Here is a 16937-nt window from a genome sequence, read left to right as displayed (position 1 = left end):
GCACCTGCTGAGGGGTGAGAGGGATCCCCAATTCCTGGGCCTGCTGAGGGGTGGGAGTGATCCCCTGAGCCTGGGCCTGCTGAGGGGTGAGAAGGATCCCCAATTCCTGAACCTGCTGAGGGGTGAGAGGGATCCCCTGAGCCTGCACCTGCTGAGGGGTGAAAGGGATCCCCAGGGCCTGAGCCTGCTGAGGGGTGAGAGGGATTCCCAATTCCTGAGCCTGCTGAGGGGTGAGAGGGATTCCCAATTCCTGAGCCTGCTGAGGGGTGAGAGGGATCCCCTGAGCCTGGGTCTGCTGAGGGGTGAGAGGGATTCCCAATTCCTGAGCCTGCTGAGGGGTGAGAGGGATCCCCAGGGCCTGAGCCTGCTGAGGGGTGAGAGTGATTCCCTGAGCCTGGGCCTGCTGAGGGGTGAGAGGGATCCCCAATTCCTGGGCCTGCTGAGGGGTGGGAGTTATCCCCTGAGCCTGGGCCTGCTGAGGGGTGAGAAGGATCCCCAATTCCTGAGCCTGCTGAGGGGTGAGAGGGATCCCCTGAGCCTGCACCTGCTGAGGGGTGAAAGGGATCCCCAGGGCCTGAGCCTGCTGAGGGGTGAGAGGGATTCCCAATTCCTGAGCCTGCTGAGGGGTGAGAGGGATTCCCAATTCCTGAGCCTGCTGAGGGGTGAGAGGGATCCCCTGAGCCTGGGTCTGCTGAGGGGTGAGAGGGATCCCCAATTCCTGAGCCTGCTGAGGGGTGAGAGGGATTCCCAATTCCTGAGCCTGCTGAGGGGTGAGAGGGATCCCCAGGGCCTGAGCCTGCTGAGGGGTGAGAGTGATTCCCTGAGCCTGGGCCTGCTGAGGGGTGAGAGGGATCCCCACTTCCTGGGCCTGCTGAGGTGTGAGATGAATGCATTTAGTGAGAGGCTGTCCAGAAGTAGGAAGAGCTCCAGGCGAGGAGGGCTGTGGGGAGTGGGGAGGTGTGATTGATATGGGCTCCTTTTCATCAGGAAGATTCTCTAATGTCTTCAGATTCCCATGAAACTCTTTTCCTTCATATAACCACTGTACATCTTTCAATACACTCTTCCACCTGGGAGATAATGTCACTGGAGTTTGGATGACCAGTTTTTCTAGCTCTTTAGGTTGTGTTTCCTTCATCTGCATCTGATCCTTTGTTTTGGTCTGCCTTTCGAGGTCCTCCAGCCCTCTCTCTGGCTTCTGCTTTTCCTTCCCTTTCTCCCTTCTCATGTTTGGCCCCAGATGTTTCACTTCCTTCTCAATCTGCCTCATCTGTCCATTCTCCTTTTCCAAGAACAACCCTTGTGCTTTCATTTTTTGGGTCCCTTCTTCCAGTCGCTGCAGACCTGACTTTGGAAGCTCTTCTTCCTCCTGTCCTCTTTGCTTTTGCTTCTCCTCTTGCTCAGCCTGCTTTGGAGTTGTCTGTTTTTGCTCTTTCTTCCACATCTCTTCTTTCTGCCACTGTTTCTGTTTCTGTTGTTCTTGCTTTCCCTCCTTCATCTGGAGCTGTGCCTTTTTCTCTTCCCAATTCTCACTTATCTTCTCATAGTGCTCCTTCAAAAGATTTCTTTCTTCCAGGAACTGCTGTTTGAGACTCATGCCAGACATTTGTTCTTGACCCTCTTGCAAATATTGCTCCCACCTTTGTTTTTCCATCTCCCTGTGGTCTTTCTGTACTGCTGAGACTGTTGGAATATCTCTTTCACTTTCTATTTCAGCCAAGATCGTTTGCATTAAATTGTTAATTACTGGATCTGTGCTCTCATGTGAGAGGAAGGTACTGCTTTCAGACTTTGCACTAATTGGTGACTTCTGAAAATGCAATCCTGGCATAAATGAGACTACCTTTTTTTGTTTTATAGGTTTCTGTCCAACTCGTTCTTCCTTTTTTATCTCTTTGTATTTTCTCAAGATTTTAGTCACAGTTTCAGCCACTTTTTGGAAATATTCCTCCATTTTTGCCTTTACAATTCCTAGTTTTTCAGCTTCTGCTCTTTTTAATAACGCCTCTTCTTTCGGAACAGTCTTTTTGTCAAAAGGCTTTCCCGTGTTATCAATTTTCTGTTTTAGGAAAGCCATTATGGCTTTCTGAAATTCTTCAAGGTTACTCTGTTCACTTTCGCCATCTGGACTTTCTAGAACTCTAGTAGATTCTGAAGTCTCTTTAGCCACTCTTGAGAGTGATTTAACAGGTTGATGAGACTTGACTTGTTTGGTCAACACTTCATTCTCTTCGGTTGTTTCTTCTTTGCTTGTGGTAGTTCCTGAAGAGATATGGTGTTTCTTTCCTTTTATTTTTACTTTCTGTGGCTCAGCGGTATCATCAAATTGGATCATATTGAGTGGCTCCACTAGGCTGCTAATTTCACCTTCGCGCTCTTTGTCCAACGACTCAGTGGTGGGTTCCACTTTAAACTCTGCTGCAGTCGGGCGTTTGTCAAATGGAGATTCACGTTTGACCTTCCTAAATTGCTCCAACATCATACTTGTTCCACTTTTGCCACCTTGACTCTTTGTTTCAGTTAAAAAGAGATGTTTTCTTTTTGCTTCAGTGGGTGACTTTGATTTGTCTTCAGGAAAGGATTTCATTTCTTTTCTTTTCTTTTTCAGTGCTTGTAACTCATAGTATTGACTAGGTTTGGCCTCTGAGACTTTCTGTCCACCTTTATTATCCCACAGATTTGGTCCAGAGGTCTCAGATACATGTGTGCCTTTTGTGTGCTTTCTTTTCCATGACTGATACTCGTCAGTCTCATCTTCCTGATAGACATCACCTTCCTTCAGTGATACGTTATCTTTAGTGCTATCTTCAGAAATATCTTCAGAAGCAACAGGTTGCTGTTGCAGTTCAGTTAAATCTGGAGTTCTTTCAGCTTGGGCTGTATATGAAATGCTGGACTCCCATTTTATCCCAGAGTCCTTGGTCTCTTTTCTTTGGACTTCATCTACAATATTTTCAAGTTCCTTGTCTAAAATATTGTCCATATTGTCCTCAGTATCACCAACTTTGATAATGGCCCTGGATGACTGTGGAGAAGGTCCAGGTAACACTTTCAAGGTTGATGATGTGGACAATATTGCATATACTTGTTCTGTAACAATTTTGGATCGAATAAGTTGTTCACATTTTTCTTCTGCATCATGAAGTTTCTGCTGAAGCATTTCATTTTCGTTACTGAGATCTTGTATTACCTTCAGAGAGAGCTCCTTTTCTGCTTCACTTGTCTCATGTACACACACAGTGGAACTTTGGAAGGTAACACCTTTTAATTCATCATTTAGCATACTCAAAGCTTTAGAAAGATTTACTATTGTTGATGATATATATTTAATAGCATTGTTTTCCAACGTACTGAACATTGTGGTGCCTATGAGTTCCTGTAGCATACCTTGGATTTCTGAAACCTTTGTATTTGTTGCAAATTGATCACTAATCATCTGATCTGGTCTTAAAGCATGGGCTGTTGAAGGTCGTTTTATAACTTTTTCTTTCCAAGATTTCCATAGAGTACCTCTAGATACTGAAGAAAAAAACATAAAACAATGAGATTGCATTTTTTTCTTTTGCATTGTATTCTATCTATGTTTAAACCTAAGGAATTTAGCCTAGATTAACTATAACTAATTAAATATAAGATAAAGATTAATTTGAAAACTTTAGCTCTAAAATAAACGTATTATTTCTAAAGGAATGACTCTTTTCACACAATCACCTAGAACTTTTTCTTTCTTTTTTGTTGAGAGGGGATCTCCTTATTTCTCAGGCTGGAGTGCAGTGGCATGATTACTGCAGGCTCAACTTCCTGGGCTCAAACAATCCTCCCACCTCAGCCTCCCTGACTGAGTTGCTGGTGTTACAGGTGCAAGCCACAGCACCTGGCAATCACCTAGAACTTCTACCTCCAGAGTTTAGGACATGAATTCAGCTGTGACCTCTACTTAATTTTAGTTACAAGTTTGGGGTTAGATATAATGTATCTAAGACAAGGCCAGGGCTTGGTGGTTCACACCCGTAATCCCAGCACTTTGGGAGGCCGGGGCAGGCAGATCACCTGAGGTCAGAAGTTCAAGACCAGCCTGGCCAACATGGTGAAACCCTGTCTCTACTAAAAATACAAATATTAGCCAGGCGTGGTGGTGCGTGCCTGCAATCCCAGCCACTCAAGAGGCTGAGGCAGGAGAATCGCTTGAACCCAGGAGGCAGAGGTTGCAGTGAGCCAAGATTGCGCCACTGCACTCAAGCCTGGGTGAGAGAGTGAGACTCCGTCTCAAAATACATACATACATACATATGTATGTACGTATATAAAATAAAAGATGTACTTCAAGACAAAACTTTTCTCTGGCTTTGGTTATTCTAGTGCTTTCCATTTTTCTCAGATTCGTGTCTCTCTTTTCTCTTTTTTCTGAATCAAAGCTAGCCTTGGTTCTTTCAAAAGTTGTCATAAATCAACAGATAAAAAAGACACACATTTGGCCAGGCGCAATGGCTCATGCCTATAATCCAAGCACTTTGGGAGGCCAAGGCAGGCGGATCACTTGAGGCCAGGAGTTCGTGATCAGCCTGGCCAACGTGGTGAAAGCCTGTCTCTACTAAAAATACAAAAATTAGCCAGGCGTGGTGGCAGGTGCCTGTAGTCTCAGCTACTTGGGAGGCTGAGGCAGGAGAATCGCTTGAACCTGGGAAGCAGAGGTTGTGGTGAGCCGAGATCATACCACTGCACTTCAGCCTGGGCAACAGAGTGAGACTCTGTCTGAAAAAAAAAAAAAAAAAAAAAAAAAAAAAAAAAAAGAAAAAGACACACATTTGAAAAGATTTGTGGAATGGCTGAGTGAGAAAATCAGCAATCTTTTTTTTCCCAAAAGCAAAGATAAAACCAGGCAAAACTGCCAAAACAACCATTTTAAGACTTTGAAATTGACCAAAGGTATACAACACATTGAGAAGCATTTATTCACGAAAAGCTACTGAACCTCAGTAACAAACAGTGAAAGTTTGCAAACTTGGAGTTGCGTCCATCCTCAACCACCAGATCCATGGCCTGGAACTTCTACCAGAGTGAGGCAGGCTGTGAGGACTGACAACTCTACTGCCTACGGGGATGATTTGACTTGAGCAAAGCCTGGAAAAACCCATGCCTAGTGGCATCGTCGGCTGAGGCAGAAGAATCGCTTGAACCAAAGAGGCAGACGTTGCAGTGAGCTGAGATCACGCCACTGCATCCAGCCTGGGTGACAGAGTGAGACTGTCTCAAAAATAAATAAATAAATAAATAAATAAATAAATAAATAAATAAATAAAAATCGTACAAAGTATGCTTCCCAATTGCAATGGAATCTACATATATGTAAGGATTATATACAATGTCATACTAGTTCTCTTATTGAACCCTGAGTGATACGAGTTCTTAGTACAATACTAAAATCATGATTCATAAAAAAAAATTGATACATTTATTGGATTTCATCAAAATTAAACATTTTTAGGCTTCAAAAACACCATAAGAAAATGAAAAGACAAGTCATAGGCAGGGAGAAAATATTTGCAAATCACTTTTCTGATAAAGGACTTATATCCAGCCAGGTGTGGTGACTCATGCCTATAATCCCAGAACTTGGGGAGGCTGAGGCAGGAGGATCATTTGAGCTCAGGAGTTTGAGACTAGCCTGGACAATACGATGAGACTCTGTCTCTACAAAAAGTTTCTGAAAATTGGCTGGGTGTGGTAGCACACACCTGTAGTCCCAGCTACTCAGGAGACTGAGGCAGGAGGATCCCTTGAGCCCAGGAACTCCAGGCGGCAATGTACTATTATTGTACCAATGCACCCCAGCTTGGGCAACAGAGCAAGACCCTGTCAAAAAGAAAAAAAAAAAAACCTATATCCAGAAGCTACAAAGAAACGTTAAAACTCCACTGGGCATGGTGGCTCATGCCTGTAATCCCAGCACTTTGGGAGGCCGAGGAGGGTGGATCACAAGGTCAGGAGTTCAAGACCAGCCTGGCCAAGATGGTGAAACTCCATCTCTTCTAAAAATACAAAAATCAGCCAGGTGTGGTGGCATGCGCCTGTAATCCCAGCTCTTGGGAGGCTGAGGCAGGAGAATCACTTGAACCGGGGAGGTGGAGGTTGTAGTGAGCTGAGATCACGCCACTGCACTCCAGCCTGGGCGACAGAGTGAGACTCCATCTCAAAAACAAAAAGAAATGTTAAAACTCAATTTTAAAAATGGGCAAGTATTTGAATAGATATTTCACCAAAAAATATATGGAAATGTCTTAATAAGTATGTGAAACACGCTCAGCATCATTTGCCATTAGGAAAATGCAAACTAAAACCACAGTGAGATACCACTTCACATGTACTAGGATGGCCATAATAAAAAAACAGACAGACAGAGGCCGGGTACCTGTAATCTCAGCACTTTGGGAGGCAGAGGTGGGTGGATCACCTGAGGTCAGGAGTTTGAGACCAGCCTGACCAACATGGAGAAACCCCATCTCCACTAAATATACAAAATTAGCAGGGCATGGTGGCACATGCTTGTAATCCCAGCTACTCAGAAGGCTGAGGCAGGAGAATCGCTTGAACCCAGGAGGCGGAAGTTACAGTGAGCTGAGATTGCGCGATTGCACTCCAGCTTGGGCAACAAGAGTGCAACTCCGTCAAAAAAAAAAAAAAAAAAGACAATAACAAGTGTTGTTGAGGAAATGGAGAAATTGGAACCTGCATACATTGCTGATAAGAGTGTAAAATGGTACAGTCGCTTTGGTAAATAGTTATGAGTTTCTTTAAAGGTTAAACATAAACTTACCATATATCCTAGCAATTTGATTCCTAGCTATCTACCCAAAATAAGTGGGTAAATAATGGCATTATTCATAAAAGCCCCAAAGTGGAAACAATTCAAATGTACATCAACTGGTGAATGGGTAAACAAAATGTGGTATATCCAAACATGTGTAAACTAACAATCAAAAGAAATTACCAACGTGTCCTATAACATGACTGAATTTCGAAAACATTATACTAGTTGAAAGAAAATAAACAGAAAATACCACATATAATATGATTCTGTTTGTGTGAAATATCCAGATAAAACAAATGTAGTATGAAAGAAAATACATCAGTGACTGTCTGGTGCTGCTGATGGGTATAAGGATTGACTATAAATTAGTATGAGGGATCTTTTTGGGATAATGGAAATGTTCTAAAATTAGATTGTTGGCTGGGTGCGGTGACTCACACCTGTAATCCCAGCACTTTGGGAGGCCAAGGCTGGTGGATTATTTGAGGTCAGGAGTTTGAAATCAGTCTGGCCAACATGGTAAAACCCCTGTCTCTACTAAAAATACAAAAAAATTAGCTAGGCATGGTGGCAGGTGCCTGTAATCCCAGCTAGTGCAGGGGCTGAGGTACGAGAATCGCTTGAACCCAAGAGGCGGAGGTGGCAGTGAGCCAAGATCTCACCACTGCACTCCAGCCTGGGTGACAGAGTGAGACCCTGTCTCAAAAAAAAAGAAAATTAAAATTAATAAATAAATTTAAAATAAATAAAAATAAAATTAGATTGTGGTGATAACTGCATAACTCTGTAAATATACAGAAAATCATTTAATTGTATACTTAACATGCATGCAAATTATGCCTTAATAAAGCTGTTTTTTTTTTTTTGGCCAGGTGCAGTGGCTCATGCCTGTAATCCCAGCATTGTGGAAGGCCGAGTCAGGTGGATAACTTGAGGTCAGGAGTTTGACACTAGCCTGGCCAACATGGTGAAACCCTGTCTCTATTAAAATTCAAAAATTAGCCAGGCGTGGTGGTACATGTCTGTAGTTCCAGCTACTCTGGAGGTGGAGGCAGGAGAATCACTTGAAATCTGGAGGCAGAGGTTGCACTGAGCTGAGATCAGGCCACTGCACTCCAGCCTGAGTGATAGAGCGAGACTGTCTGGAAAAAAAAAAATAAAACTCCATCTACTCCAACTCCAAAATCATAAAGCATGCTTACATATTTTTTTCTTTTGTTTCTTCTTTTCATCAAGGAAAGATGTACTAAATCTGCTTAGTATCTTGACATTTTTCTCAATAGCTTTTAACATGTCTGGTAACATCTCCATTTGTGCTATCCAGTGGTGGTGTTCATCAACATCCATTAGAGTCATCTCAGACAAAACGGCATCTTGAAGAGAGTAAAAAAAATATCGTTTTTATGCAGAAAAATAAATATCTATAGCTACATAGGCTTATAATATTGGGTAACTACTATATAGTAAATTGGGAAATATGGGTATCTCACACTTACTTTCATTCTGAGGTTTTTCTCTATGAAGAAATTAAAAAGGAAGAAACTTGGACTAGAAGGGCTAAACAGTAAGTCTTAGACATAAATACATTAATCAGGTTAAAAAGTGTCTGTTTGGTTTGGTACCTAAAATTGTGTGTGTGTGTGTGTGTGTGTGTGTGTGTTGTTTTGAGACAGAGTCTTGCTCTGTCCAGGCTGGAGTGCAGTGGCACTGTCTCAACTCACTGCAACCTCCGCCTCCCGGGTTCAAGCGATTCTCCTGTCTCAGCCTCCCGAGTAGCTGGGATTACCTGCATGTGCCACCATGCCCAGCTAATTTTTGTATTTTTAGTAAAGATGGGCTTTCACCATGTTGGCCAGGCTGGTCTTGAACTCCTGACCTCAGGTGATCCACCCACCTCAGCCTCCCAAAGTGCTGGGATTACAGGCATGAGCCCCCACACCCGGCCTATGTGTGTGTGTTTCAATATTGGAGATCTAAGCCCTAATTAACTCATTTGGCAAGTTATCCAGTTTTTTTGTGTGTGTTTTTTTTTTGAAGACTGAGTCTCACTCTCACCCAGGTTGGAGTGCAGTGGCACAATCTCAGCTCAGTACAACCTCTACCTCCCAGGTTCAAGTGATTCTCCTGCCTCAACCTCCCTATTAGCTGGGACCAGAGGCATGAGCCACCACGCCCAGCTAATTTTTGAATTTTTAGTAGAGATGGGGTTTCACCATGTTGGCCAGGCTGATCTCAAACTCCTGACCTGGGGTGATCTGCCAGCCTCCCAAAGTGCTGGGATTACCAGCATGAGCCACCACACCCAGCAATTATCCAGTATTTATAACCCTCATTACATGAAATTTCTAGCAACAAAATAAAATTAATTCCCTTGTTTGGTATTCTTAGTTTACTCATTCTTTTTTTTTTTTTTGAAATGGAGTCTCACTCTGTCACCCAGGCTGGAGTGCAGTGGCGCGAGCTTGGCTCACTGCAACCTCGACCTCCCAGGTCCAAACAATTCTCCTGCCTCAACCTCCATAGTAGCTGGGAATACAGGCACATGCCGCCACACCCAGCTAATTTTTTGTATTTTAGTAGAGACGTGGTTTCACTGTGTTACCCAGGCTGGTCTCGAACTCCTGAGCTCAGGCAATCCGCCTGCCTCAGCCTCCCAGAGTGCTAGGATTACAGGCGTGAGCCACCGCACCTGACCAGTTTATTCATTGTTTCATTCAACCGGTGTCTACTCTGACGTGTGCTATTCTAGATGCTGTAGATACAACATTAAGTAAAACAAGTTCCTTGACTTCATACTGCTTACCTTCTGGTGAAAGGAGACAGAGAAAAGTTAATTATATAGATACTAATGCTATAGACAAAAATAAAGAAATGTAGGCCGGGCGCAGTGGTTCATGCCTGTAATCCCAGCACGTTGGGAGGCCAAGGCAGGTGGATCATTTGAGGTAAGAGTTCAAGACCAGCCTGGCCAACATGGTGAAACCCTGTCTCTACTAAAAATACAAAAATTAGCTGGGCATGGTGGTGCATGCCTCTGGTCCCAGCTACTAAGGAGGTTGAGGCAGGAGAATCGCTTGAGCCTGGGAGGCGGGAGTTGCAGTGAGCCGGGATCGCGCCATTGCACTCCAGTCTGGGTGACAGAGTGAGACCCTGTCTTGGGAAAAAAAAAAAGGTAAAGTGTAAGAAAAAGTGCCAGGTGGTAGGGAATGGGGATGGTAAGAGAACATCTCATTTTAAAGTGGAATTTAAGCAGGGAATGAGCCATGCGTCCATCTGGTGGAAGATGCTCCAGATAAGGGAATAGTATGCATAAAGACACTGCTAGCATGCTTTAAAAAAAAACAAGGAGGCCAGCATAGCTGGCGCTTAGTGAACAAGTCTATATTTTTCCTATTTTATTCCTACTGGAATAGAGGATAACCATTCTCTGAATAACCTCGTTAGTCTTTTCTTCTTTAGTCTGATTAATCCTTCAAAATTTACTTATATATTCTCTTCTCTATCTTTTTCATTAACTTTATGGTTTTACTCTGAACTGCTTCTGTAAACTTACTCCATTCTTCCAACCAGACCAGAATGTTGGCAAGAGTCTTTTCTCTAATTTCAACAGTCTTAGCATAAGTAGCCATTTTCTCAAGAAAATTGGTTCTCTGTTTTTTCTTTTGTTCTGTAAGGGAGACATTCCTTTCAGAGGACGAGTTAAAAACAAGAGTATAGCGAGTCATTATCCGATGCACATTGTTCATTATTTCACTCAGCTGCATATCAATGTCCTGTAAGAATAAGAAGGGGGTATGTATTAATCCTCAGTTTGAAAAGAAGCTTTGGTCACCTTTCTTCTCAGAATGTCAGTGACAGTTAATTTAAAGCTATCCAGTTATAGTCTTGCTAATTCTAGCTTTATTGTGAGTCTCAAATTTTCCCTCTTAAAAAAAAATCCTTTTTCTGCCCTCATCATCCTAGCAATGCTATGATATAATGGAAAGAGCACTGGGTTTGAAGCCATATCTGGATCTTAACTCTAGGTCTTTCATTAAAATGACTTTTAATAAATCACAGCATTTCTGAGCTTCCTCTGCAACCTCTGTAAAATAATGGAGATACTAAATACACAATTGATGTGAAGTGTATAAAATTTGTGAAAATGCTTTATAAACTGTAGCTGCTAAAAAAAAAAAGAAAAAGAAAAAGAAAAGAAAAGAAAGAAAGTAAAAGAAAACAGAAAAAAATGCAAGTTGCTTCTTTTTTCCTTTCTTACCTGGAAAACAGTTATCAGAATATGCCTCAAACATACTGTTCTTTCATTATCTCCTTTGCTCAAGAATCTTATCACTAATTAGCTTAGTACATTAAGTATATGGGGAAGAAAAAGAATTTTATCAGCAAATCTCTTTTCTTCATCACTCTATCCTAGAAATTTTTTATGGATGTAATTACTACCTCATATATGGCATTTGGAAATTTGTGAAATCATTTTTGGTTATCATAATAATTGTGAGGGTGGACTACTGGCATTTAGTAGAGAGGGTACTAAGGAATGCTAGCCCATCCTACAGTTCAACGGACAGTACCACACAATGAAGAACTGTCTCAAATCCTGTGTGTCTTTTGAATGTCTCACAGGACATTCATGTAGGAAAAGAAAATCTATTTATAATTATCCAAGCCTAAAACCAAATTCCTTTCAAAATCTAAACACAGACGAAGATCAGTGTCTCACACCTGTAATCCGTGTGCTTTGGGAGACCAAAGTGGGAGGATCTCTGGAGGCCATGCATTCAAAACCAGCCTCGGTGACAAAGTGAGATCCTGCCTCTGAAAAAAAAATTTTTTTTGACCAGTCATGGTGGCTCACGCCTGTAATCCCAGCACTCTGGGAGGCTGAGGTGGGTGGATCACTTGTGGTCAGGAGTTCAAGACCAGCCTGGCCAACATGGTGAAACCCCGTCTGTCCTAAAAATACAATAAATTAGCCGGGCATTGTGGAGGATGCCTGTAATTCCAGCTACTTGGGAAGCTGAGGCAGGAGAATGTCTTGAACCCAGGAGGTGAAGGTTGCAGTGAGCCAAGATCGCTGCACTGCTGCACTCCAGCCTGGGCAACAAGAGTGAAACTCCATCTCAAAAAAAAAAAAAAAAAAAAAATTTAACACAAAGTGTTTTTTGTCCAATTTAATGATACACTGCAATTTCCAGAAATATAAATATTATGTAAATCAATTTAAAAAGTTATTTAAAATTTCTCCAAGAAATTTTCACCATTCTGGAACACCACAGTACCAACAGCAATGCACTATTGATAAGAATATTTAGTGCCAGTACAATAAAGCTGAATTTGGCCGGGCGCGGTGGCTCAAGCCTGTAATCCCAGCACTTTGGGAGGCCGAGACGGGCGGATCACAAGGTCAGGAGATCAAGACCATCCTGGCTAACACGGTGAAACCCCGTCTCTACTAAAAAATACAAAAAACTAGCCGGGCGAGGTGGCGGGCGCCTGTAGTCCCAGCTACTCTGGAGGCTGAGGCAGGAGAATGGCGTGAACCCGGGAGGCGGAGCTTGCAGTGAGCTGAGATCCGGCCACTGCACTCCAGCCCGGGCGACAGAGCGAGACTCCGTCTCAAAAAAAAAAAAAAAAAAAAAAAAAAAAAAAAAAAATACAAAAAGCTAGCCGGGCGAGGTGGCGGGCGCCTGTAGTCCCAGCTACTTGGGAGGCTGAGGCAGGAGAATGGCGTAAACCCGGGAGGCGGAGTTTGCCGTGAGCTGAGATCCGGCCACTGCACTCCAGGCCGGGCGACAGAGCGAGACTCCGTCTCAAAAAAAAAAAAAAAAAAAAAAAAAAAAAAAAAAAAAAGCTGAATTTGTATCAGCCTCCATTTGTATCTTTCATATTTATTTTAATTTTACATACAGATGCAAGCCTCTGTCTACTTCTAGTGAAGTCTGACCTAGGATTTACACACTGAAATGCATGTTATTATAAATTGTTTTCCTTTTACTTATTCTCACACATATTAATTTTTAAAGTATAAGTAGTTTATGAATATCATTTTATAGCAATAAAAAGAATGTTAAAAATATTTTTTAAAGGTGTCGTAAATCTGACAGTTAAGACACTGGTTCAGCCCTTCCAACTTCATTATTCTTTCATTTTGGCTTCAGACAAACTGAACTCTCTCTACGCTCCTTATAATAAGAGTAAGACGAGTGTGTAGTTCTCTTCCCTTTTGTGGCCATCACCGAAGCCAGAGTGGCCGAAATGAAGTTCAATCCCTTTGTGACTTCTGACCAAAGCAAGAATCACAAAAGGCATTTCAACGCACCTTCTCACATTCGCAGGAAGATTATGTCTTCCCCTCTTTCCAAAGAGCTGAGACAGAAGTACAACGTGCGATCTACGCCCATCCGAAAGGATGATGAAGTTCAGGTTGTATGAGGACACTATAAAGGTCAGCAAATGGGCAAAGTAGTCCAGGTTTACAGGAAGAAATATGTTATCTGCACTGAACGGGTGCAGCAGGAAAAGGCTAATGGCACAACTGTCCATGTGGGTACTCGCCAAAGCAAGGTGGTTCTCACTAGGCTAAAACTGGACAAAGACCGCAAAATGATCCTTGAACAAAAAGCCAAATCTCGCCAACTAGGAAAGGAAAAGAGCAAATACAAGGAAGAAACAATTGAGAAGATGCAGGAATAAAGTAATCTTATATACGAGCTTTGATTAAAACTTAAAACCAAAAAAAAGAGTAAGATTTGGATTTTGCCAACCAAATCATCATGCAAAATGAGTATTCTGATGTTAGGTGTATCTGCTGTTACAGCCAATAATAATTTAAGTCAGGAACATAGGAGAGCCAAGGCAAAGTTTGCTAAGCCAAATGATGAAGAATAACATTACAAGCTAACACACAGCACAGTAATCAAGGAAAAAATACTAACAACTCCTCATAAATTCTCCCAGAAAAATGAAGAGGAAAAAATACTTCCAAACTCATCCTTTGAGACCAATGTATACTGAAGACAGACAAAGGCACTACAAAATAAGAAAACTAAATACAAGGCCGGGCGCGGTGGCTCAAGCCTGTAATCCCAGCACTTTGGGAGGCCGAGACGGGTGGATCACGAGGTCAGGAGATCGAGACCATCCTGGCTAACATGGTGAAACCCCTTCTCTACTAAAAAATACAAAAAACTAGCCGGGCGACGTGGCGGGTGCCTGTAGTCCCAGCTGCTTGGGAGGCTGAGGCAGGAGAATGGCGTAAACCCGGGAGGCGGAGCTTGCAGTGAGCTGAGACCCGGCCACTGCACTCCAGCCTGGGCGGCAGAGCGAGACTCCGTCTCAAAAAAAAAAAAAAAAAAGAAAACTAAATACAAACATGCCTGATGAATATTGATACAGAAAACCTTACCAAAAATACTAGCAAACAGAATTCAACAGCACATTAAAAGGATTATACACCATGATCAAGTGAGATTTACTTCTAGAATGCAAGGATGGTTAAATATACGTAAATCAATCAATGCAATGTGCCAAATTAACAGAATGACAGAAAAAAAAAAAACACATATGATCATCACAATTGATTTAGAAAAAGCATTTGACAAAATTTAACACCCTTGCATGATTAAAAAAAAAAAAAATACAAAAGAGGCTGGGCACAGTAGCTCATGCCTGTAATCCCAGCACTTTGAGAGGCCAAGGCAGAAGTTTCACTTTAGTCCAGGAGTTCAAGACCAGCCTGAGCAATATGGTGAAACCCTGGCTCTACAAAAAATAAAAAATATCAGCCAGGTATGGTGGCGTGTGCTTATAGTTACAGCTAGTCAGGAGGCTGAGGTAGGAGGATTGCTTGAACCTGGGAAGTCAAGGCTGCAGTGAGCCATGATTGTGCCACTGCACTCCAGCCTTGGTGACAGAGTGAGCCCCTGTCTTAACACGAACAAAAACACACACTAAAGAAACTAGAAATAGAAGAAAACTTCTTCAACATAATAAAGGCCATATACGAAAAGCCCGCAGATTATAATATACTCAACAGTGAAAGACTGCAAGTTTTTCTCCATGATTAGGAACAAGGCAAGGAGGCCCACTTTCACCATCTATCTAACCTAGTATTGGAAGTCCTAGACACCACAATTAGGCAAGAGAGAGAAATAAAAGGCACACAATTTAGAAAGGGAAAAGTAAAATATCTCTGTTCACAGATAACATGATCTTAAATTGTAGAAACCCTACATATGTAGAAAGCTCTATATACATAGAAAGCCCTAAGGCTTATCCCCCTGTGCTCATGCGTGCGCGCACACACACGCACACACACACACAAACACACTACTAGAACAATAAATTCAGCAAAGTTGTAGGGTAAAAAATACAGATCAGTCACATTGCTAACTACACTAACACTGAGCAATATGAAAAATAAATTAAGAAAACAATGCCATTTATAATAGCATCAAAAATAATAATGTATTTAGAAATTGCAGCTCCCACCTGCAATCCCAGCACTTTGGAAGGCCAAGACAGGTGGATCACCTGAGGCTGGGAGTTCAAGACCAGTCTGGCCAACATGGTGAAACCCTGTCTCTACAAAAATACAAAAATTACTCAGGTATGATGGTGGGTGCTTGTAGTCCCAGCTACTTGGGAGGCTGAGGTGGGAGAATCGCTTGAACCTGGGAGGCAGAGGTTGCAGTGAGCTGAGATTGCACCACTGCACTCCAGCCTGGGTAACAGAGAGAGACTCTGTCTCAAAAATAATAATACTGAGAGGCCAAGACAGGTGGATCACTTGAGGTCAGAAGTTTGGGACCAGCCTGGCCAACATGGTGAAACCCCGTCTTTACTAAAAATACAAAAATTAGCCAGCACGGTGGCAGGCACCTGTAATCCCAGCTACTCAGGAGGCTGAGGCAGGAGAAATGCTTGCACCCAGGAGGCGGAGCTTGCAGAGAGCTACGATCACACCACCGCACTCCAGCCAGGGCAACAGAGCAAGACTCTATCTCAAAAATAAATAAATAAATAAAAATGTAAAATAATAATAATAATAAATTTAGAAATAAACTTATCCAAGGAGGTAAAAGACTTGTATACTTGTTGTTTTCACTACAAAATGTTACTGAGAGAAATTAAAGAAAACACAAGTAAATTGAAAGATATCCCATGTTTATGGATTGGAATATTTAATGCTGTTAAGATGTCAATACTACCCAAACCAATCTACAGATTAATACAATCCCTATCAAAATCCCAATGGCTTTTGTTTTGTTTTGTTTTTGCAGCAATAGAAAAATTCATCCTAAAATTTACATGGACTCTGAAGGGACCCTGAATGGCTGAAACAATCTTGAAAAAGAAAAATGAAGTTGGAGATCCCCATTTTCTGATTTCAGACTTATTCCAAAGCTATATTAAGCAAAATAATGTGGTACAGGCATAAAGACAGACATGTAACCTCATAGAATAGAATAGAGAGCGCATAAATAAACTCCAAGTTAACAGTATGTGTATAGTATAGTGTATTCATAGCATAAGGTCAAATTATTTTCCAGAAGGTTGCTAAGGCCATCCAATGAGGAAAGGACAGTCTTTTAAAGAAAAAAAAACACACAAATGTTGGTGGGAAAACTGAATATCTACATATGAAAGAATGAAGTTGGATCCTTATATCATATAAAAAATTTAACTCCAATTTGCCAGTCTGTGTATTTTAATTGGACCATTTAGTCCAAATACATTTAAGGTTAATATTGTTATGTGTGAACTTGATCCTGTCATTGTGATATCAGCTGGTTATTTTGCTCGTTAGTTGAAGGCCCATCAGTTTGCTGTATTCAGGAGACCCATCTCACATGCAGAGACACACATAGGCTCAAAATAAAGGGATGGAGGAAGATCTACCAAGCAAATGGAGAACAAAAAAAAGCATGGGTTACAATCCTAGTCTCTGATAAAACAGACTTTAAACCATCAAAGATCAAAGGAGACAAGGAAGGCCATTACATAATGGTAAAGGGATCAATTCAACAGGAAGAGCTAACTATCCTAAATATATATGCACCCAATACAGGAGCACCCAGATTCATAAAGCAAGTCCTTAGAGACTTACAAAGAGACTTAGATTCCCATA

The 16937-nt window shown here is 42.0% G+C and overlaps 1 protein-coding gene and 1 pseudogene across 1 annotated transcript in view; one reads left to right on the top strand and one right to left on the bottom strand.

The window, feature by feature from the left end:
• The window catches only part of FAM186A (family with sequence similarity 186 member A), a 75247-nt gene that overhangs the window by 27043 nt on the left and 31267 nt on the right, over positions 1–16937 (bottom strand). The window contains exons 2-4 of the mRNA XM_030939436.1: positions 10362–10581; positions 8011–8181; positions 113–3519 (exon numbers count right to left, since the gene is read on the bottom strand). Of these exons, the coding sequence (XP_030795296.1) occupies positions 113–3519; positions 8011–8181; positions 10362–10581 (3798 nt within the window). The remainder of the gene's footprint in view (positions 1–112; positions 3520–8010; positions 8182–10361; positions 10582–16937) is intronic.
• Positions 13064–13501, top strand: LOC115900004 (annotated as a pseudogene).

The sequence above is a fragment of the Rhinopithecus roxellana genome, chromosome 10, assembly GCF_007565055.1.
Source record: "Rhinopithecus roxellana isolate Shanxi Qingling chromosome 10, ASM756505v1, whole genome shotgun sequence".
Taxonomy (NCBI): domain Eukaryota; kingdom Metazoa; phylum Chordata; class Mammalia; order Primates; family Cercopithecidae; genus Rhinopithecus; species Rhinopithecus roxellana.
The sequence above is the reverse complement of the archived record's forward strand: the minus strand, read 5'-3'. Positions and strand labels throughout refer to the sequence as shown.